The 23,726-nt window shown below is 41.4% G+C and overlaps 2 protein-coding genes across 6 annotated transcripts; one reads left to right on the forward strand and one right to left on the reverse strand.

The window, feature by feature from the left end:
- Positions 1-106: 106 nt before the first annotated feature.
- LOC146680152 (E3 ubiquitin-protein ligase RNF170) lies at positions 107-6,022 on the forward strand. 5 transcript variants are annotated; one of them, XM_085447941.1, is made up of 7 exons: positions 107-268; positions 1,789-1,882; positions 2,367-2,469; positions 2,982-3,090; positions 4,370-4,443; positions 4,530-4,640; positions 5,214-6,022. In XM_085447941.1, the coding sequence occupies exons 3-7, from the start codon at positions 2,449-2,451 to the stop codon at positions 5,550-5,552; spliced, it is 654 nt and encodes a 217-aa protein (XP_085304067.1). In that variant the 5' UTR covers positions 107-268; positions 1,789-1,882; positions 2,367-2,448; the 3' UTR covers positions 5,553-6,022. The 5 variants fall into 5 exon arrangements, with proteins under 5 accessions (XP_085304067.1, XP_085304070.1, XP_085304069.1 ...); XM_085447943.1 differs by lacking the exon at positions 107-268 and adding an exon at positions 276-397; XM_085447942.1 differs by lacking the exon at positions 107-268 and adding an exon at positions 421-1,276.
- pfas (phosphoribosylformylglycinamidine synthase) lies at positions 6,016-22,998 on the reverse strand. Its single transcript, XM_085447940.1, has 28 exons — positions 22,552-22,998; positions 20,564-20,686; positions 20,262-20,397; positions 19,253-19,358; positions 18,950-19,148; positions 16,385-16,490; positions 16,148-16,288; positions 15,938-16,062; positions 15,722-15,850; positions 14,552-14,689; positions 14,202-14,330; positions 14,029-14,102; positions 13,795-13,951; positions 13,643-13,704; positions 13,374-13,535; positions 13,001-13,237; positions 12,677-12,907; positions 12,355-12,535; positions 12,190-12,273; positions 11,862-12,017; positions 11,466-11,585; positions 11,223-11,368; positions 10,932-11,139; positions 10,358-10,437; positions 10,142-10,256; positions 9,904-10,053; positions 9,614-9,754; positions 6,016-6,650 (listed from the first exon to the last, which is right to left on the reverse strand). Exons 2-28 carry the CDS (start codon positions 20,682-20,684, stop codon positions 6,340-6,342), a joined length of 3,945 nt encoding a protein of 1,314 aa, XP_085304066.1. The 5' UTR covers positions 20,685-20,686; positions 22,552-22,998; the 3' UTR covers positions 6,016-6,339.
- Between the last annotated feature and the right edge of the window lie 728 nt (positions 22,999-23,726).

Below are 23,726 nucleotides of genomic sequence, written 5' to 3' on the forward strand. Positions count from 1 at the left end.
CGGGGATGATTGACGGCTGTGACTCCACACTCTGGCCAATCAGACAGCTTGATTTGAAATTCCTGTACGCCTCACTTATCTGCACAAAATAAACACATTTTTTGTCCGTTCAGTCGTTTTCTTTGCCCACCGATATTAGGGAACAGGAAAACAAAAAGTTATTAGAAGAAAATGGAGCGTGGCTAATTTAGTATTATTTATTGTGTTCTATAAAGGTTACAGTATCCATTTCCCCCAAATGAGGTCGTCATTTCACCTGCAGTTAACAGTTAAGTAGTAAAAACCCTGCTCGAGGCTACAGCATCGTGACTAAAGTCTTTATACACTGATATGATAACTTAAGGAGAAACCAGACAGTATCGAATTCCCAAAAAAACAATCAGATTTGCAGGCAAAGGTAAATATTTCAAACTATTTGCTGCTTGAAACAAGCCACAACCAAAACCATGTAAAAAGTGATACTGAGCAAGAGATAGTGGCCCAAACATAAATGTGGCTCAAGCTTGCTCAGCCAACATCTATTCACTGCAGTTTATATCATGTTTGGCTTCTCTGCTTTAAAATATTTTATTATCACACCCAACAAATTAAAAATCCTGCACAGCAAATTTTCTTAGGCAGAGCTTTAAGATAAATGCTGTTGGAATGATAATCCCTAGGACACGTTTTATTGGCTATACAAGTATTTCTGTAATCTGCACTGTTCCCAAAGAGCCACTAAAACCCTGGCAGCATGTCAGCTACTCTCTGCGAGTAAATCATTTCCCATGAAGGCTATAAATTTCTCAAGTTACCCATTTATTTTATGCCTCACATGAGGTTGTGTCTAGTTGATATGAAATCTTCTCTGTGTCACATGCTTTCCCAAGCCACACCATGGAAAATTACAAACAAATCTTAAAGAGCACCTATTATAAAGGGATTGTTACATCACTCAGCAAGCAACCTAATGATCACAAATCAAAGCTAAAATTTGACACACTCATAAAATAGTACGTGCTTGAACTGACTCTGGACTTTACCCATTAAACTCTCTTTGGATGAGGACCTCATTTATCTCCTGATTTCTGCCACTCAGACCTTGACCCTATAGTGGCTATTTTTAGAGGATTTGATCCACATGAACTTCCCTTTTTTAGCGTTTAAGGTATGGTGAAGTGCCAGGGCAAATATTTGACAAGATATTTCTGCAATAGCTGCCTTGGAAAAGTACGTGATGGCTGTCACAACATTTGGCACTACCAGACAGGTTGCTTTGCCACAAATATTTGCCACAGTAAGTCAATGCTATGTTCATGTAGTACTCTGTTTTTAATGGTTTTACTATCCACCGATTTAGACATTTCTTACTTTCACATTGCAACTTGGATTTGGATCAAAGGATCAGTTGAAGTACCCTTGGTGTAGTAATATAAAAAAGCATTGCATGGACAAGGTTTTGGCTAAGTAAACTCTGGGTAAATTATTGGCAAGTTCAAATATAACCTACTTAAACAAAGCGTAGGAGGAATCTTTTCTGGCTTTGATCTGGTCATGCGACCCAAACCGGTTACCTCTGGCCAGACTGAAGGAACAAATATGTTGATTTTTTTTCTCGTTTTTTTGTATTTATTTTGAGACTAAAGGTTGACAGCTGCCTATTTTAAAGGGAAGTAAGTGAGTTTTGTACAAAGCACCAATGTATTGATCTGACAATGCTGTCCCCTTTAAGTAGAAAGACTCACAGGCCAGCTGATATTGGAAAATGTAGTTGATCATTAACAGGGAGCTTCAATTTATTTTGTTCAGTGATGCTGTTGGGCAGCACTTCACTTCCTTCTAGAAGACACTGATTATCTATCTGCCTAACCTCTATACACCCGTGCAACAGATTTAAGTCCAGGTGAGTCTTTTTTTCCAATGTTTTCTGTAATAGAAATATGATTTTGTGCTTTACCAAATTGTTAGAGAAGGTTTGGGGGAATTTGTTGAGTGTGTTTCTTACAGATTTCTTGATTTGTATGAAAGACCAGACCTAATGTTAAGCCCATTAGGTGATCTGAGCCATAAATTGATACTGAAGTTATTTGACAAATGAAATCTGTTATAAACCTGCAGCCTTCTTTGATTTGAGCATATTGTTATTAACAGTTTCATCTTTCCATCTGAAAAAAATATTTCACCTGTTAGTGCAGGCTAAGCTTTACAAACCATTTAAATTAGCAGTCCGAACGCTGAAGTCGGAGCATCAGTAGCCGTAATCCGCAAACAGAGAAGAGCTGAGCTTCTGTTCTCTTTATCTCACACATCAATAATTAAATCATTATTTAGATAAACTAGCATTACAGGTGTGTTTATCTATGTTGCTATGTCATGTTGTGTTTCAGATCAGACTGAAGTTCCACTGAGTCAGGGTCGCCTGTAGGATAATCCACGTATTTGCTGTGCACACCTGATCAGTCAACATCAATGTATATGAGCTGCCTAAAGGTGAGTGGTTCACACAAACGCATACACTCACAGTAAAGCTCATGTCATGCAGGGGCTTATTATATTTCCTTGTTTTCAGTGGGGGTTACACTTCTCTTTGTCACTATCTCTGAAGCACTTGGGTGAATCTCATGCTTTAACTTAAAGAGTTACATTAATTTGGATTTTTAAAACAGTTTCTCCTACACGGAAACTGGGAAAACATTATTTATAAGACACTTCCTGGGTTATAAAAAAGGTAATTTATTGCTTTTATTGGGGGCACAGTCTGGTGGAGGAAGTTGATGTCACTGCTTGCATGACTCAAATCAAAAGTTTTCTGTTGTGTTGTGTTCTGTGTTTCACCGTTACATCGGTATAAGCTTTTCAAAGATTATTTCACTTGAAATCCATGAACACCAGGAATAGGAATAGAAAACGCTTATCGATTCTTCTGTCATTGTCCTTTTTTTTTCTTCCTACTTTTCACTTATGTCTTCTCTTCTATGTCTCCTCGTCTCTCCTGTTTTTAGGAATCCATGCAGGCATGTCAGTCTTCGAACAGACGAGACTGGCACTGCCCAGTCTGCCTGCAGACGGCCAGATTCCCAGTCCAGACGAACTGCGGCCATTTGTTCTGCGGTACGAGATCCTGCACACATTTACACAAACTGACCAAAATCTTCTCAGACTCTAATTATTTTATGCACACACCCGTTCGGTCAATCATCTGTGATTAGGGCTCACACTTCGTGTCTTAGTTTATGCGATTTATTCACTGATCAGTGTAGAAGTAGTGTGCTGTAGCTGTTTCAGGCCCATCTGTTTGGCCCATCTGTTTGGCTTTTAATAATTAACGTTTGCCACGGTCCACCCATTACACTTGTAGATAGAGGAGCAAACGACCAAACACAGTAAGGTATGTGTTCACAGACGATGCGAGATGGAGGTTTTATGCCCGCTACTAGGAAAGCAAAACCTCAGCATCATTAACCCAAATTCATAATCTACACTTGGAGCATTAAGGAGAGTTGCGCTATGAGTTGACCTGAGAGGTGTATAATACATAGAATAAAAAAACAGAGCTCGTATCCGTATATTAGGCTAACCATGTAAAAATGTTCAGGTCTTTACAAATCTGCTTTTGAGAAGGGCTCTTGTAATTTTTGCTACAGGGTCATTTACCTTAGATTTGCCTGAAAAAAAGAATCCAGGAGAAAGGTTGACTTCTCAATGGGGAATACATTTCAGGTTCTGTCATTTAGGGATTGTTTTTTTTTAAATAACTTGAGCTAGATCCTTCAGTTTTCTGGTGTAAATATCTGGTAACATGGCACTATGAATATAAAGTCTCAAGAGTGGATAGCATATAATGACTGTTGTTGAAATCCCTGAAATATTATGTCCAATCTCTACCAGCAGATTTGGAGACCTAAAGACACCACATTTTTGCAGGTAGAGGACTGATATTTTGTTCACAGCTTCTCATATTCAAGGCGCATAATATTCTTTGAAGAATATCCAAAACTTGGGATGGTGATCTCTCATGTTTCCAATATGAATTTTTAAAAATATCTCATATTTATATGTGGCAGCCAAAGATTGCTTAAGTATAACAACAAAAGCCAGTTTATGCAGAGTTATGACCCAGAACCATGACTGTGCATAAACTTATTGCTTTAAAAAAAACAAAAAACTAAACAGTAGAACTGAGAACCTGAAATTCTGGATAATTCTGCAAATTCCTATTAGGAAGTGTTTCTCCTGGAATTTCTTTGGGCATATCTGAGATGGTCAATTAGATGTTCATATCTGTAGCTTTTGAGTAACATTTATGGCATGAATGCACTCATCCAACCTTGATACTATCTATTATAGATTAAATGACGAGTTAAATAAATAGTTGTGTTTGATTCTGCAGCTCTCTGTCTTATCACCTATTGGAGGCATGGGTCATGGTTAGATGCAATCAGTTGTCCTCTTTGCAGACAGAAGGTGCGTTATTCTCCTAGTTCTTTTACTGTACATCATAAATGTGTTACGAGCGTGGACGTGAAATAAAAATGCTTGCAATCTTGCAGGTCAGCGTGCTCTGCCACCTGTTCAGCGAGACCCGATCAGACCAGCAGTCAAAAGAAGTTCTCGATGAAATCACAGCCTACAACAAACGTTATTCTGGAGCTCCGCGCAGGGTCAGTACTCTGTTAAAACATCGGTAACAATATTGTACTGCTACTCCCCAACAGCAAACTCACCTATCGAAGAGCCAAGAATACTTTTATTATTATTATTATTCTAAGATATCATAAGCCGTGGTATCTATCAGGGCATCTGAAAGGGAAGAAAAGAATTCTTTCATTATTTCCTCGAAGAGTTAGAAAAGGGAATACCTCTTATGCAACCTAGCAGTTATTGTCCTGTTTAACCAACAGTGATAGACAAAGGAGGTATGAGCTCAACAGCTCACAATGACACACCTAGAAGCCACGTGACCTTCTTTGTGTGTTTTTTTTCTTTGAAAACATATCCTGTAGCGTTCATGCTTAAGAACTGGAACTACTTTTGACTATACATTTAGAATAATTTATTTCTTGCTTTTAAGAGAGACACAAATATAATAAATGCAGCATCAGGAAATCAGCAGAATACCCCTGACCCATGTCGAAGTGCTCAGTCAAAAATCTTGTGGATCATTTTTGATTGCGCCAACTTGAAATGTTTGGTATCTGGTTGTCTGATGTCCTCCTGCATACTCACCCCTCCAGGTAACGGACTACCTCTGTGACACCCCCTTGCTTCTGCAGTTACTGGTTCGTGGCCTGGGCACCATGGGAGGACTCGTGTGGCTGTTTCTGTTCAGGGTTGCCCTGTGCTGCGTGGGGACCGTGATGTCCATCTCCTCCCCTGCTCTGGATGCAGTGTCTTCATCGAGTACCCTAGAAACAGACCCCTCTCTCTGTGGACTGCTAGGTCTCCTGGACGACCTGGTGGTGGTCATCCTGCTCCTTATCTGTGTTATCAATATCAACCAGCAAATAACACCAGAGAGAGGACAACCTGGAAATGCTACAACCTCACAGGGAGTGATGGGAGATTCACTTTAGAGAGCATGAGCAGCTGGAGCGTGGCAGCACAAGCTGTTAAGACATGGACTTTTATTGAATTTCTTCCCTCTGGCTGGATTAGTGGTTAGAAGAATATTGACAACTGCACAGCATGCAACAGTCAAGGTGTTAGAGGTTGTCTGAGCCTCCCTAAATGTAGATTCAGATTCCAGGTGTTTTTGTGAACTGTTTACAGAGTTCATGCTAAACTAACTAAAAATATGATGTTATGCAATTTGTAGGTTCAGATGTGGTTACAAATCCTTAACCCTTCTTGAGTCCTTAAGTGTTTGACTTGTCTTTGTTTTCCCTTTAAAAAAAAAATCTGTACCAGTGTACACAAACGTGTTGTTCCAGTAAGCTACAGAACATGTGTCACGTCAGTACTGTATTATTGACATCCATGTAAATACTTGACATTGTATAAATTTAAGTTTTTATCGTTTAAATAAACAATATTTATTGATTTATATAGCTGTTCTTTATCATGTCACACAACACCACGTTTTTCCAGTATTAAATCATTTATTGTTAGCAAGTTCAGTAGTGGATGTTTCAGCAGACCAACACTAATAACAGCAGACCTGCAGTTTTGTACAATATGCAGATTAAACCTATGGAATTCATGTTTAATCCATAAGTCAATAAAGTATAACAGGCAGTAATAATGCATAAACACCAGCGTACCCCAGTAAGTAAAGAGCTGGGCAACAAAACGTAAACAGACATGGCAGTTTTAGTTGACACCCTACTTTGACAGCACTAGAAACATGTTAATGGAGGAATATCACTCTTGATTGCTGCACCAAGAAGCTGCGTTCTTGAACATACGCAGCCAGGGTGAAGGTGTGAGAGAAGGTCTGAAGTCCCTTGGGGCCCAGGGCCACTGCCAGCTCAGGGTGCAGCGCTCCGGGTGGGGCATCATGGCCAGGTGTCTGCCATCCCTGGAGCAGAGTCCTGCGATACCCTGCGGTGAGCCGTTAGGGTTGAGAGGGTACTCTTCAGTGGGATGACCCTGGTCGTCAAGGTAACGGAGGGGGGCTAGTCCACCAGAAATAATCAGGTCCTGAGCCCGAGAGCTACGGAATTGCACAAGACCTACGGGAAAGAAAAAGGTTAGGGGAAAAATCAATACTAAACACAGGTGCTGATTACAGAGCGTACGGACTCACTGACTTGTTAGGCAACCAGATTAATCTTTGATGTTATGCAAGTTTAAAGAGGGGGGCTCATCATTTCTGTACATTCTGCTAGAAAAATGATAAATAGCTGAGTGATTTATTGACGTGTGCAAAGTTTTAATGGAAATATATAAAGCTAGAACATTTTGGCTATGACCACCTTTTAGTGCATACTTTCCTATATTCATAATTCCATACATTCTGACAAGATCCCAACACCATGGCTGAAAAGCAGGGCCGAACCACGACAGCCTCCAACGAGTTTTGCAGATGCGACAGATTTTCGGTCCAGCTCTTGTGTAATCTGATATACCTCAGCTTTTTCCCCCACTTCCATTTCCCTCCCTCAAAAACGACTTCTCGTCAGCCAACCTTCCACCGAGACTATTTCTGATGAGGGTTTAGTGAACAGCAGATAGATCAGCTGAAGAGAAACATGTCATCTCTCAGGTCTTATGCCAGGTTTCTGCTTTTCTTTCTCCCCTATTTCTTAAGGACATGAATGTCAGCTACTATCTATTTCCTGCAGATAGCTTTTAAGCCTGCCACATCGTCTTTTGTACTTATACAGTTTCTGCAAAGTTTTTAGAGACAGTGCATCATGAGAAGATATGCCAAGTTTGCCAGCTAATAGTGCCTTGATAATCACCTTGTTGATGCAAAATACTATTTTATGCCTGTTGAAAATTGAGCAGTCATAACTAGGGATGGGTATCGTTTAGGTTTTATCCGATACCGGTGCCAAACCGGTACTTTTGAAACGGTGCCGGTGCTTAAACGGTGCTCAAACCGGTGCTTAAAGAATGGAAAACACAAACTTTGCCCAAAAACCTCTCATGTTCAGCTGTTTTTTTTGTAAAAAGATAACAATGTTAGCCTTTTCTGCAGCTACGGGGCATATATGGTATCACTCTTGGCTGGAAGCAGTGCTTAAACAATGGAAAAAACACAAACTTTGTCCAAAAACCTCTCATGTTTAACTGTTTTCCACTCTTTCTTTGGTCATTTTAGCCTTTTTGGCCAGGGTGAAGGGAGTATCTGCCATCAAACAAGAAGACAGCCGCATGTAGATATGATGATGTTTGCTAGTTCACCTTACATGCATTAATGTAATAACGTGGTTAGCCTACTCAACGTAAATTACACATGAACAACATTAAGCTACTCACGCAGAGAAGAACGGCTGCTGCTGCATCATCCTCCGTCATCATTTCTGCTACACTGGCAGGGCTAGGGGCCAGGACTCTCCTCTTCGTGTTTTTGGGGGATGTTGCTAACTCCGGGTCCGATAACAGGCAACCCACCCGCAGTAGATGTGCACGGTGTGAGGTCTCGCAGCAAGCTATCAAATACGGCGCATTTCTCGGCTTTTCAAAAAACGCTATGCGTCGCCAGGTGTTTCATCGGATTTGAGGTGTTACCTCCTTTGCACAGTATCACAGTATCAGCTTAAAGCACTTGTTGCAGGCTGCTGAGTTTGCATATTTTGCTATGAAGTACAGCCAGACTTTTGACCGCTTTGCCTTGGGTGTTTTTAATCTGTAGCTCTGCTCTAAAAGAACGTACGTACCTGGACCCGCCTACTATCCTCGGAAACGTAAAATGATTGGCTAGAATCTAAAGTGTATCACAGCTCAGGAAAAAAAAAGCACCGAAATAAAGCACCGAAATGTGCGCTGCTTTTCGGTCTGGTTACTACCGTTTATGTCACCGGTACCCATCCCTAGTCATAACATAGTTGCAAGCTGTTGTAAGAATAAATGCTACATATGGATCATTTTAGCCCCTTGATGTTTGGTAGGCAACATGATGATATCTGATCTGATAACATCCTGGGCTTAGGATGCCCTGTGGCCAAGCTTGTTCATGTTTGGTTGATCAACTCCTGATCTATCATCATCTCTGAATATTTGAACTCCATAGGATCCTCTAGTGCAGGGGTGGGGAACTCCAGGCCTCAAGGGCCGGTGTTCTGCAGGTTTTAAATATCACCCTGGGTCAACACACATGAATCAAATGATTAGTTTATTACCAGGCCTCTGGAGAACTTCAAGACATGTTGAGGATGTATATTAGCCATATAAATCAGCTGTGCTGGATCAAGGACACCTGCTAAAACCTGCAGGACACTGGCCCTTGAGGCCTGGAGTTCCCCCACCCCTACTCTAGTGTCTTCTAAGACAGCGGTCCCCAACCTTTTTTGCGCCACAGACCGGTTTATGTCCAACAATATTTTCACGGACTGGCCTTTAAGGTGTCGCGGATAAATACAACAAAATAAAACCAGCACCGGTACCAACAAAAGAAGATTTATTCACAACACATGGGAAAAGACCCAGGGAAACTGAGTTAATGATAAAAACTATAAGAATCCTGAAAACCATGAATTTTACACCCGAGCCTCAACTCTTGTGGCCCGGTACCAGTCCGCGGCCTGGGGTTTGGGGACCGTTGCTTTATTGTGCATATAATAGAAGTCTTATTTACATGTGGGTCATTCATGACACACAGGAAAAGACCCAGGGAAACCAAGTTAATGATAAAAACAATAAAAAATAATGATAAAGGATTTATGGTTTATTATTTATGGTTTTTAGGATAAAAACCCTGAAAACCACAAATTTCACACCTAAGTCTCAACTCTCAGACCAGTACCGGCCAGGGGGTTGGGGACCGCTGTTCTAAGACACCATTTTCCAATAGAACAGAACTGGTTTGTTGGTACTGTTTTTACTGCTGGTGAGTTTAAGTTAAGCGTAAGTTACCACTGTGATTTAGTTTAGTAAGTTGTGACCCACTGTCATGATACTAAGCACGCTCGTTTAAACCTGACTACAAATCCTGCTTAGCAGTAGACCTCTCATGCTGATCTGACTTTACCTTCTCCATGTGCAACCCAGACTCCCAGCGCTGAGCCCTCCATGCCTCTCAGCCAGATGGATGGAGAGTCCTGGATCCCAACGCTGACAAAACGCGACTCAAACCTGCCTGACTTATTGTGACTCAGCACCACTTCAGATTCTGGTGAGAATAAAAAAGCCAAGAAAAACAAACAAACATCAGGATTAAAAATTATTCTAAACAATTCTGTTTTAATTCACTACTAAGGTATTGTGTTGCTTTATTTCAATCACATTTTCAAGAAACATTTCTTTGCAATGTCCTCTTACCCACTCCTTCCTCGCTCTCTCCCACCCAGCCCAGCAAGGCGAGCAGCTGACAACCATTACATACGCCCAGACTCACTGTATCCTCACGTTGTCGGAAACGATCAAATTCAGCCTTGGCTTTGGAGTTGTAGGCAACAGTAGCTGCCCAACCTTTATGAAAAAGTAATATTGTTACGCAGGAAAAAAATAATATGTACCTCACAGTGGTTTACGTCTGAGTGCATGCGAGTGCATTTACCTTTAGCTGATCCCAGGACGTCTGCATAGCTGAAACCACCAACAAAAACAACTGCTTTGAAAGGGTCCAGGGTTACTGAGCCAGTACACAGGTCCTGCATGGTGACATCCCAAACCTACACACACATTTACATTGCAAAGCTCAATAATGAACACATGCAACACAGTTTAGATTTAGATGAGCAGATATCTGGTTCATAAAGCTGTTGTTAATGACCTCAAAGCCCGCCATGTACAGAGAGACAGACATCTCTCGATCTCCATTACTGCCCTCCTCTCTGACCACAGCAACACATGCTAAAAGAGCAGAACAGTTTAAAATACAAAAAAAACATAATAAAAAAATCACAGAGTATTAATAAATGATTATATCTGACTAAACCTGATGAATTTAAATGATTAAGAATTTAGTGGTGCTGTCCAACCACTAAATAAATATGGTTTCATTCCATTCAGCACACTGGGAAATGATGTAAAGTGAAAATACATAAGATAAAACAGACTTATAAAGAAAAACAACAATGGATGACAATGCATTACCAGTTAGCGGCTAGCTGTTGCATCAGTTCAGTGTTGCTGCTGGCAGTTTGAAACACTAGCGAACTGAATAAAATGTTTCAAAGGTTTGTTGTTCTTGGAGGACTTCCCCAGTGGGGATACACCCTCTGACAGCATGTACAACTGTTATGCTAAATTATAGTTTATAGACAATTAAATAATCAAAGAGTGTTTGACTTCATAATAAAAACAACCATTAATTCCAATTCTGGAGTACAATAAGTCACTGATACCAGGTTGGCTGATGGTGGGCATTTCAGAGGGGTTAAAGGTCAGTTTAAAGTATGGCTGTGTCCTCTTTGATAGCCCCTCCTCCTCCTGTTTAATATACAGCTCATTGGCTTGGAGACGCTCCAGCTGGAAACTCGTGTCCTCCCACATTGCTCTGAGGTCAGGCAGCAGCTCCCTCAGCACCTCCTTTCCATCTACACGGACCCTGATCTGGAAGACAAGTGCAATGAAAGACAGCGGTCATCCCTTACAAAGACACAAGACCCGAGTCCGTGCCAGGTTTAACATCTCACCATGGCTTCTGGTCCAAAGCCACATGTTCTGCCGATATGAAGGCACTGGACGCCTGCATCGCTGTATCTTTGACACACAGTTTCTAAATCTGACTGAGAAACCTCCAGAACCAAACCCAGCTCCTCGCTGAACAACAGCTCCATGACTGCACGTGGCAAAAGATTGTAAAGACACAGTTATTTTGCATTATGTATGTGTAATTAACTGGTAAGGAAAGGGAAATAACACATTCAGGCTCTAACCTCCAGCTCCTTGTGAAGTCAATTCAACATCAATCCCACGGTTTCCTGCAAACGCCATCTCTAGCAAGCAGGTAAGAAGGCCTCCGTCACTGATGTCATGACCTGCACTCAGCAGGCGATCTGAAAGGACACAAAATAGATTACATGTTGTTGTTCTTATTTTTTTAGGAGCTTTCCAAGCCACTAGGTGGCTCTCTCGTCACAGTGCAGAGCTGTGGCTGTGCAGTAAGAATTTAAAGGAATATTTAAACAAAACTGAAAGGGGGGGGGGGGGGGGGGGGGACAAAAAAAAAAAAAAAAAAAACCACACTGAAGAAAACTTTGCTCCCAGTATAATTCGATGCCAACTTTTTCCCCTTTCTGTGGCAGGGAGATGTTTTCCCTGTGCAAACTGACCGTGTATGAGTTTCTGAGTGGTGTTGAAACAGGCTGTCAATAGTTCTGGCTGGTCCAGGTCAGGAGAGCAGTCTCCCAGCTGGCTGTAGCACTGAGCCAGGGCAGAGCCTCCTAGACGATGATGGCCTGGACTGAGAGGAACCCACAACAACACGCCTGCAGACAGAGGACAAAAAGTCAGAGGCAAGCTGTCTGTTACTGAGATCACGATGTGCGCAGCGTGAGTTAGAGAAGCATGAAAATAGAAATAAAAAAACTAAGGAAAATTAACTTATTTTTTATGCCATTAAAACACTGACAGATTTGAGTCTTGGTGTGTGCGTTATACCTTTGCCATCTGGATCCTCGAGATCAGGCGTCACAGTAGCAGTGATGTCAGGGCAAACAGCATATGCTGAAATAACAAGAGCACCTGAAAAAGAAGCAGAGCAAAAGCTAAGTTTAGACAGCTCTCACACACACACACACACACACACACACACACACAGAGTACCTGGAGCTTTGACCGTCTCTTTTCCAACTCTAGCAGCCATGCTCAGAGAGTCCTTGCCTCCATCGATGGCCACTCCCAGCTGACCCATGACTGCACACATGGCTTGGCAGGCTTCCCACAGGCATGCCCCCTCTCCAGGCAGCTTAGCAGCCCACATCCAGTTACCACTGCACTTCACATCCTGACAAGATTTTAAAAATAATAATAATAATAATAAAATTCCAATAATTACATCATGCTGGGATTAAAAATACACCTTTTTACATTTTTGCATATCTGCGATATATTAATTAAGCTTGTTTGTTTCTGCATATTTACTCACCTTTAGTTCTGTTACCCTTGCAAACACCAGATTGGTCAGAGCCTCACCCACAGCCATGCGAGCCCCTGCTGCAGGACACACCAGCCCTTTAATTGGCTGCTCCCCAATGGCTGTTGCTGCTCCTCCTAGGCTGAAAGGTGATAGAGCAACAACAGCCACATCGGCCAATGGGGTGTGAAGAGGGCCGACACACTGTTGCTGGGCAACCAAGCCAGTCACAGACCGGTCCACCTGATGGAGGGAGAGAGAGACAACAGAGAGAATCAGTGTCTGCACAAGTTATTTCTAAAAACAAGAGACTGTAAGACGGGTATATACACACACCTTGTTGGTCAGGTAGCGTTTGGACGCCACAGCAGGCAAACGTAAAACTCTGTGCAGAGCATCTTTGACAGTCAGCCCAGCAGGAAGACTCAGTGTTTGATGATTCAGGGCCAGTGACTCCATCTTAAACTCCTTCTGCGGCATTTTTCCCAGAACCCACTCCAGCTGCAAGTCCACAGGACAACGCCCGCTGTCTGCCTCATCGCCACTTCCTCCCTCGTCACGGACCAGAACAATCTGAGTGAGAAATCAGTAATTCACTGAGCGTGGATTTACTCAGTGAGACACTTGTGGCATTATGACCTAGCCAACAAGGTGAAATGACCGGTATGATAGATGTGCATTTATCGACTCGAGCCAGTCTAAAACGTGCCTTGCCGTCTCCTGTGATGTTTCCCACAAAGTCAACAGGACACTTCTCCCTTTGACACACCCTCTCCAGGAAGGACCGATCTGATGGCTGCAGCAGGAGGGCATTGCTCTCCTGATACTCAGCCCCCCAAAGCTCCAGCACACTCAGTGTGGGGTCACCTTTCTACAACACAAAGCATAAAAAAAATCCAGACATTTATCTATTTAAAAGAAAATACAAGAAATGTGTTTAAAAACACAAACAGAAAGCTGTGTTCATGTGGTGATTACCTTGAATCTACTGCAGTATATCACAGCTCCTGCTGGCTCACTGAGCTCCTTGAGCACATTACCTAAAAAAAAGAAATGAGAGTATAGGTTCAATACCTTGGTTTTTCTCTCTTTCTTTATATAACCTCTTAAAGAAGCCACATTTTCCTCACCATTTCCTCCTGCCCCCTGATCATGTATACTGCAGATTGGATTTCCGCCACTTCTTTCCAGGCATGCCCTGATAGCACGGTTCATCTTTTGCTCCATCTCAGCATCTCCCCTCTGGACAGCACCCAGATCCCTGTCGCTGGAGTTGTCCCCCTGAACCTACAAGTTTACATGTACTTAAATACTGAAAAACATTCACGTCACGCGAGGTCATTGATTAATTGTAGTGTCCATACTTGAACAGAAGAGGCTGCTCCTCCTCCTACACCGATCCTGTACACCGGCCCTCCGATCTTCACCACCTCCATTCCTGATGGACAGCAGAGCAGCAGAGAGTCTCTGATCAATGTGTGTAAATATAGCCTCTGAATTGATTAATGTCATTTCACACAGTGTGTTAAAGCATCACCAGGCTCTGGCGCTTCTTTCTTCACGTGTAGATCTTCGATAGAACCGAGACCACCACTGAACATGATCGGTTTAATCCACTCCCGTCGCTCCCCATTAGCCAGCCGCATGCCGAAGGAACGAGCAAAGCCTAAAGGAAGGTTATGTGTTAAAGAAGTGCCAAAATAATTCGATAGTCATTCATAAATTTGTACAGTTATGTTAGAAAACAGGTTACAGATTTAAAGATGCAATGTTTTTGGGAAGCAGTCTGAGGAAAAGAGACAAAATGAATTTTCTGCAACAACAGAGATAGTATTGGATTTGCGTTCTTGTTTAAACTTATGTGTTTAGTGTGTACGGTCGTCCTACCTGAGAGGACAGGTTCTCCAAACTTGTTGCCGTAGTCCGACGCTCCATCGCTGGCCTCAATGGCCACCTGCAGAGGAGGGGCAAAGGTGGAGGGATACTCCCATCCCTCTCCTTTACACTCCCATGGGAGATCATATCCTACAGATGGAAAGACATGTTGACTCAAGGTCAGTTTCTGTGCAGCACAGTCCAACCATGTTTTCTGATACCTTATTAACAAAAATGCATCTATTTTACATTTGGCATGTTGTGCCTCAGGGTTTCATTATTAGACCATTATCCATTTTCTGTACAGATGCCAAGTGTGTGGCAAATCATTCAAGACTTTCAGATTCTTTTTAACTGTTATCCAGATGACATCTAGCTTTATCTAAATGCATGTGGTCAAATTCTTCAATTTTACCTTTAAAAGAGAAAATTATTATACTTTAATGAAACCACCTTTTTACTTTCCTCAACTGGCAACTCACTGATCAACATCAACTTCTAACCAAAACCATTTTAGCAGCCTCACATGGTGCCAAAATGACTCATCGATAAAAACTACATTTAGGTATTTAAAACTTCTGTGAAGTGAAGACTTATTATAATATATCACAACTCTAATATGTGGATTTTAATTTGTTGTCCTGTAGGTTTTAAAGCAGCGGTCCTCCATCCCCGGGCCGGTCCATGAGTCGTTTGGTACCGGGGCGCGAGAGTTGATGCTCGGGTGTGAAATTTATGATTTTCAGGGTTTTTATCGTCAACTCTGTTTCCTTGGGTCTTTTCCCGTGTTGTAGTTGTGCGTCTTATTTTGAAAGAAATATTTACATGTTACCATAGCAACCAGAGAGCATTAAGGGGGAGAGAGGAGGACGTTACTCTCAATGTTGTTGCTGCATTTCAGGAGGACGCTGCTACTAAAGTTAGACAGTGAATTCGTGTTTAGTATTTACAAAACACCACAGTTTTTGTCTTAGTTGTATCATTTTATTTTTATTTTATTTATCTGTGACACCTTAAAGGCCGGTCCGTGAAAATATTGTCTGACATTAAACCGGTCCATGGTGCAACAAAGGTTGGGGACAGCTGTTTTAAAGCTTGCCCTTAAATAGTAGATAAGATAACCTTTATTAGTCCCACACGTGGGAAATTTGTTAGATGCATTAGATGCATAGAGTCTTGGACCTGGTATGTGCAGGTTCCCGAAGCAGTATCCTGCAGTGCCAGCAATGACGTGGCCTCCTCGTCCGGCACTCTGGACATCTCTGATACGACCACCAGTCCCTGTTGTTGCTCCGCTGAACGGTGATACACCTAAAATGTCCATCCAGCTCACGATTAATCTCAGGTAAAAACAGAAACTTGCATTTTAAATAAGTACAAAACTTTTTGCGCCCTAACCAGTCGGGAAGTTGTGCGTCTCTGCTGTGAAGATGACATGTCTTAGTGAGCGCCGAGTCTCATACGGGCTCGCTTGGGATGGGTCTTTTGGGTAAATGAACTCAAGCTCCATGCCTTTGATGCCACTGAACACACACAGAAAATTTACAGTGAGCCAAAATAGACAGACACGCTCACGAGTGTGCTCGCCCCTGCTGTCGCCACTACTACCTGCTGTTGTCGCAGAACTTGATGACGTTGTTCTGGTTGCTGTGCCGCTGCGTGTCCATTATGAGGCTGAAAAGAGTCTCCTTCTGCTCCTTCCCGTCGATCACCATCCGCCCCCGGAAGAACCAGTGACGACTGTGCTCACTGGGAAGGACAAAGAAAGCCTTGCAGCGTATAAATACCAAAAACACACAACACACAGAGCAGTCCCGCCAATCTGTTCACTGCGGACGACCCCACCTATTGGACTGGGCCAGGTCAAAACATTCCACACTGGTGGGGTTCCTTTCAATCCTCTGGAACATCGATGTGTAGTAGTCCAGATCCCAGGAGTCAAAGGCCAAGCCTGCACCAACCACAAAAGTGCATACATAAAGTTTCTCAATACTGAAAAAACAACCACATGGCATCACCAGATCATTTAAAGAGCACTGAGTAGTTTCCATCCATTTACTATCGATTCAAAACGTGCTCTTCTAAAAAGGTGCACAGCGCTTCGGTCAGCATTTCTTCCCCTGAATTGTTCTCTATATATAAACTTGGAAAAATATCATCTAACCCTCGGGCGAAACAAAAATCAATCGACACACTCCCATGCATTCAAACATGCTTCAAAACACAAGAAATCCGACAACTCTGAGATGGCTTTGGCTCGTTTATACATAAATTTGATCACTTCCACTGCACTTAAACTTAAGCAGTACTTAGCATGAACACTTTACAATTAGTATTCCAAGGATCCACACTGCATAACAAACTTGTGTCCCATCTATTAAACACCAAAACACTGAGTGTAAAATTGATTTCACAAGGATTCAAAGCAGCTGTAGTCAGAACAAATTCCACATATACCTCTTTTTAATTATCTCCTCAATTCACCAGCCGAGCATGGCGGCGCCTACAAAGTACGTGCACTGAAATGATTCTCATTTCTTTGAGCTGCTTGTGAATGTTAATGAAGCTGAGCGAATAAGCAGAGCATGAACATAAGAACGCACGCCACGTTCTGTCGCTGTGGCTGGTGTCAGCCTGAAACCTGTTCACATTATTAGGAGGAAATAATCACTCAGCGTGCAGACACATGAAATGTTTTACAGTTCTGGGTCATTACACAGAAAATCGCCGTTACGCACAGATGACAGAACTGACTTGTTCGTATGGCTGCAAAAAGTATTTTTACTGTGGGCTGTAACTGCAATCTTAATCATTTTGGCAAGTCAGAAATCATCACATATTTATTGAGCTTGTTTTTGCAGGAGATTTCCTTGAACTTTAAATATTATTTAAAGGAAAAATTAGGGAGTTTGAAGAGGACACAGGGTCGTCTGGTCAAACAATTGCAACTGGCTGTTTCTGTCAGCCTACAGCTTTCACCGCAGTGTGACTGCAGCTCCAGGTCGGCGAATAGAAGATCATGTTACAACGGGCTCATAAACCCGAAGGAGAGACACCGAGTGCGAGATACTGGAGCGCTTTAGCTTCAAAGCTAAAACGGGAATTTTAAAATTGACTCTAAAGCTAACAGAGAGTGAATAAAGATGCAAGACATCTCTTCTTGGAAACAGTTAAAAGATGTGCAGCTGCATTTTGGACAGACTGCAATGGATTTTAAAGATGGTTCGTTAAGAGCGGTAAATAGCAATAATTTAAGTAAGAAAATATTAAAACCAAGAACGACTTAGAAACGACACACCTTAACTTAGCAATGATCCTTAAATAAAATCAGCGTCACTAGGGAAACAAAAATGATTTTAAAGTGTGATTAACCGCTGCATCCAACTTTTTCTAGGAAAATAACTTAACTGCTTTTATTATCTTATACAGTAATGTCTCAAGCCACTTCTAATTTATTTGCATGTTAATGTTAATATAGTATTTAAGACAAAAATAGAGTCGGTACGGTTATAAAACCGATGACAAGATGATCTCACAGTGTTCAGTGATGCTGAGGTCAGGGCTCCGGGAAGGCCCGTCCATGACTGACAGTGTTTTCTGCTTTTACTCCATTTCAGATACCATTCACCTTTTTTTTTTTTTAGGTCTGCCAATAAGTCATTTGTTCTCCAGTTTACTCAATTTTTTTAAGGACAAACTACACACCATGCTGAGATACGCCAAATTTTTAGTTAATAGCTCATTAAGAATCACCACATGGGTACAAAAATACCATTTTATGCCTGTAAAACTGGGATTTTATGACATACTGCCTGTAACTAAGCACTTAAAGATAAAAAATAAAATAATATGTTGTAAGTTTTTTGCCATGTGTGGACTAAGCACTGGTTCAGTCCCTTGTTTTCTGTGTGTTACAAACCTTAACAAACAAACTAACAAAGAAAATGGTCAGGTACAAGGACTAAAAACCTTTAGTCAACCAGAAACAAACAAAACAAAAATCTTGGCTTCAAATATCACTCAGATCAGTTTATTCAGTCCTTCAATCGACTGAGCCTTTATCTCTTTAGGGTTTTACATTAGACACACACGTGCACGTGCAAGATAATCAGCAGCATCACTGCCGTCCTGTGACTTCAACCAGCTAAGTAATAATGTCATGCATCATGTGACGTTATTAGCAGTGTACTCACAGACCACTGTAAGACTGAGAAGCAGCATAAAGGAAGAGCAGACAAAGAGAAGAGAGAGGCAGGTCACAGTTCATTAAATGCAATAAAAGACTGATTGAGGAAAGTAAAAGCAGAGATTAAAAGAGGATGAAGCTCAATAATGCTCCATTAATTAAGAGAGCCCCAGTAAGGAAACTCTATTAAAGTGTAAAAAAATATAAAATGAATAAATTCTCACCCAGCTCATCGTTAGCGCTCTCCAAGGCTGAGCGACCCTTCCCCAGGATGTCCACGTCGAACACCGCCTGAGGTTCTGTTTCCACAGTGAAGGAGGTGATGGGGTGTTGATAGATGCACTCCGTCATGCTGTCATACAGACACTCAATCAGCTTCTTTACATCTCCACTGATTTCACTCACACTCTGCTCGGTCTTGGGCTGAAGCAGAGACAGTTCACATTAGACCCAGAAAGTAAAGTCGCGAAAAAAAAAAGAAAAGTATATATATATGCGTAGATTTTTCTGTGTGTGTGTGTTCGCACCTTGATGAGAAACCTGCGCGACAGCTCAACTCGGGTGACATTAGTGAGACCGGCACTCTGGCAGATGGACACAGCGTTAGTGGACCAGGCAGTGGAGAAGTTCAACCTGAAAATATAACATAAAAGACTTTTTTATAATGTAGACTTTCTCTCATATGAACGATTTAAAAGAATTATTTTAATTAAAACTGTACCATATGTTTCCCTATTTACTTTTAAGTCAGGCTCGCCTACAGTCTGCTCAGCACTTTTAAAGATTTCCATATTACTTACCCTTAGTCACAGTGAACACCTGCCTAACATTGTTCAGTACAGACGGTATTTATTTTAATGTATGCTACAGGAAGTCACAAACGTCTTGGCCAGAACCCTCACGGCCTGGCTTGTTTGCAGTTTACCAGTTTGACTTCTTTGTTTCCTGTATTTCATAACCTTAAGTTCTCATTTCACTAACTGGAATCTTATTCATACAGAATGACAATGTCTAAGGCAGGAGGGAAAAAAAAGAAAGAAAAAAAGTTGGGGTATATGTGGTCAAAGAATAGAGTACAAATAGAAATGCACAATGTATCGCCAACTGCCAAGAAAACAAACATACAGCACCTGGAACACAAACATTTGAAAATGCACAGGTACAGATTTGTATCTTTCTTCCAGCTCGTAATCGCGACCTGCTGCCTAGGACTGCAATATCTGAACCATTTTAGTTAGAGAGGTGCTGTGGATCTCAAAAAAGAACAAGGACTAGCAATCCCAGCTGCAATCCAAAAACAGTGGAGGTGGATGTCGGATCCTCGCTGGTAAAGCAGCTGATTGCTACCTAGCCAGGACCTCATCAAGTCAGGATTCACAGGGAAAGGCCAGGGCTAGCTGCTTGGCAGTGACTGAACTTTCGAAATAAGAGCAGGGATTGCCTGGTAAAGCAACTGCAGATGGCATCTGTGTGTTTTGTGCTAAGCAAAAAGACTGAGATGCAAATGAATTATCTCTAAAAACCAGGCAGCAGTACCTGGGCCCGATCTCCACCAGTTTCTCCCCACTGCCCTCTGTGAGGTTTGGTTTCTCAGACAGCGGCTCTGCGTGCAGAGGATGACGAAACAACCAGAGTAGAACCCCCTTCTGCTCATCGCTGAGACTCTCGCAGCCTGCAGGAGAAAAATCACAGCAGGACAAAACATTATAAACAGATGTAAATGTGACATTTTAAGTGGTAGACTAGTAAGAAACCTTTAAGGTGAATTCAGTGACTTTAATCCTCATTCTACCCACATCCATAATAATTAGCATCTTCAAGGCCTGTTACACACTCACCTGTCAGTTCCACATTGTAGCACAGCTCGGTCGTGACTAACAGATGTGGGTAGAGCTTTGCTGCCCTTTGTAAGGCCCGACTTTTCAGAGCTTCATTACTGTAGAACCTCACGACAGCCATGACTGATGAAGAGATACACAAATCCAGTTTAAAGGCAGAGGGTAGTGCATTAGTCAAATCAATTGTAGAGGGTCAAAGAAGGTGAATTTTAGGCATCATTTGTCAATAGAATTGATTTAGCCTATTACTAACTGCATTTTCTGAAGTAACGAGTCATTAAATCAGAGTCCAAAGTATGAAATTGATGACCAATATTAAGTGTGCCGACCCTAGTCTCCAGATCGATTCAGGTCAAGACAAACCAATAATGAGATACCAGGCCACTCGTAATACTGCAAAAAGCCTACAACCCATTCCAACACCTCCGCAAGACCTCAGAGAGGCTGTGAAAGCCATCTATCAGTATAGCAGAGTAATCTATGTTTAGATATGGCAGTTTTCAAAAGCTTTAAGAGCTTTAAATATTTTGATTACAAACCATTACGCTATAGCAGGATTGGGCTACACGTCATTCTGAACCCAAACAGGAAAAAGAACTGGAGTCCTGCAACATGCTATGGGCCACACAGCGCCCGGATTTCATCATCATGGAGTCAGCGATTTAATGAAGGGATAAAAGAAAGAGGAGGGAGGCTGAATCTGCACATTTTGTACCAAGGACCTCGAAGGCACACAGAACAGAGAGGATGTTACAAGATAAATTCTCACTCCGACTTAGGCTTTTTCTTAAAGGTCTTTTTTTTGGATTTTCAGCAAGATTACACAAACTACAGAGGTGAATTTCATGAAATTTGCTACAAAGGTGGAACAGGAGCTAAGAGGAAGAACGCTGGTACAGATCACTTTATTTTGATTTGAAATTCTAAGAATTTACATTAGCAGAAAACGCACTGAAATCTAATTTTCATTTACTGTACATTAAGTTCAAAACAAATAACAACTATTAATACTGCACGATCTCAATTTATTTGTAGTTTTTAAAAGTTTTCAGTCCACTGTACGTTTGATTCAAAAGGAGAAAAAGGTTGCAAATCGTCACAGAAAGCCAACGATATCAGCATGTTGAACATACAACCCAGGGACCACAACAAAGTTTGAAAGTTGTATTCAAGTCATTAACTATTCCAATTTTTAATTACAAAAAAAAGTTAATCCGTTTTTGGTAAAACATCTGGAAAATGTCTAGATCCAGACTCAAGTTGTTTGAATTATAAACATGTATAACACTTTTGCAAGGTTAGAAAACCAACATGTGAAGGTTTTCTTTGATCTGTACTCTACATGTATTGACATATGTGCAGAGAATAAGTTTTTTTCCTCCACATAAGAAATTCCGGGCTCCCCTAAAGAAAAATGAGCAGTACCCTAGCACTCATTAAAAATATTCTAATTAAAAAATAATTCATGTCATCAGATTTTCAAGAGATAAGAGATGTTTGTCATTAACACTTATGATTTCATGGTTTCAAAAGTATTTATTCATTTCCTTATATATATTTGCTGTGGCTCAGGTGAACATTCTATTAAACTTCCTTAATTTTACACTTAATAAAACCTACATTACAATAATAAATGCAGAACTATGTCCAATATAAAATCACACACACAATCCTGATCCTGACAAATGGCCCACTGATTGCAGGTCACACACTGCACGGTCAGGAGTTTTCTGTTAGTGTTTAACACGCTACAAACTGCAACCCCCTTCAACATAAACACACACACACACACACACACACACACACACACACACACACACCTCTGTGTCAACTGACTGAAACACAACAACGACACATTATAAGGGATACAACTTCTTAATAAGTGACTCGTGTCTAAAAAGAGCTGGGGGAGTTTTCCATGTTTCCTGTGTGGAAGCTAAGCGGCTAAAAGGCAGCAGAGTTAGCAGAAAGCACATTAGCTAACTTACGTGCAGCAGCAGTTACGCTGTCTGGGATCAAACCTGGTCTCTGCTGGAGTCCCGGAGTGACTTCTGCTCCTGCAGGACAGACTGAAAGCGGCTGGGTTAGCTGCGGTCTGCACACTGACTGACTGAATGGATGGAAGGATGGCTGGACCTCTGCACCCACGTGTGAGCCACTCAAACTGCAAGACGCATGCGCAAGTGGGTGTCGTAGCAAAGAGTGATTTACAGTATTTGCTCAGTGATGATCCCCAGTATTTAAACTGTGGTAAATTACTTTTTGGCTTATAATCTGTCAATTTTATCCCATATTTCAGCCATATTTCTTATGAATGATATCAACTACTTTTGAGCAACAGTGAACTTTCCTGTCACAAGTTAGAAGCTGGAATCTGTTTGTTTTTGTTTTGTTTTGGCAAAGTGATTTCTATTTATCCTTAATTTATTCTGTGAAAGTCTCATTGCCATTAAAAATGCCTTTTTCAATCGAGTTCTGGCCAAACAGGACCAGAAATTGCACAACAGTCCTATAAAGATATTTTAAGTGGGCAAAAAGGACAAAAGGAGGATAATGCTTTCAAAACAGGTTATTTCTTTATTTTATATAAATCCTCTTTGTAAATCCTGTTGATGGCAGTCTGTTTATCATTATCAGCAAACATACTAGAAGTTTCAGCGATGTTAGTGAATTTTGGGAGGCTTTGAACTTTTAATGTGAAAACTGCCAACAGGGAAGCAACTTGTAAATTATTTTGTACTTTTCCTTTTAAAATTTCTAAAACACATGAAAAGAATCTTTTTATTTAAAATGATTCAGAACAAGCTGAAATTAATAGAACGGGGGGGGGGGGGGGGGGGCATGTCATTTAGATCTTCATGCTGGAAAACTTTGGGGGTTTACTTCGACTATTAATCTTAGTATTTCTAACATCCTGTCCCGGTGATCCTGAAGAATTGTATACAGCTCAAGGGAGCCAATTACTGTTTTCCTTATTTCTTCTCATATAAACTCACCCTGCACATCTTTCCTGCCTCGGGTCTTTGTGGCAAAAATTCAACAAGGTGCTGAAAAAGTTCCTCAGAGATCTCAGTCCACAGTAAGCTAGTAAACATCACACAGCTGCTGCAGATCTGGTGACTGTGGAGGCCATCTGAGTACAGAGGACTCACTCTCATGTTCA

Source organism: Copadichromis virginalis, linkage group LG23 (assembly GCF_057382275.1).
Source record: "Copadichromis virginalis isolate Kocher_CV1m ecotype Utaka linkage group LG23, C_Virginalis_male_GT1.1, whole genome shotgun sequence".
NCBI lineage: Eukaryota > Metazoa > Chordata > Actinopteri > Cichliformes > Cichlidae > Copadichromis > Copadichromis virginalis.

Coding starts and splice junctions, on each gene's coding strand:
- pfas (XM_085447940.1), bottom strand. CDS start 20,684: ATGGCTGTCGTGAGGTTCTACAGTAATGAAGCTCTGAAAAGTCGGGCC. Junction 14,690..15,721: donor CGGGAACCTGCACATACCAG/GTCCAAGACTCT, acceptor TTCCATCTGTAG/GATATGATCTCCCATGGGAG. Junction 11,369..11,465: donor GACTTCACAAGGAGCTGGAG/GTTAGAGCCTGA, acceptor TGCCACGTGCAG/TCATGGAGCTGTTGTTCAGC.
- LOC146680152 (XM_085447941.1), top strand. CDS start 2,449: ATGTATATGAGCTGCCTAAAG. Junction 3,091..4,369: donor CTGCGGCCATTTGTTCTGCG/GTACGAGATCCT, acceptor TTGATTCTGCAG/CTCTCTGTCTTATCACCTAT. Junction 4,444..4,529: donor GTCCTCTTTGCAGACAGAAG/GTGCGTTATTCT, acceptor GCAATCTTGCAG/GTCAGCGTGCTCTGCCACCT.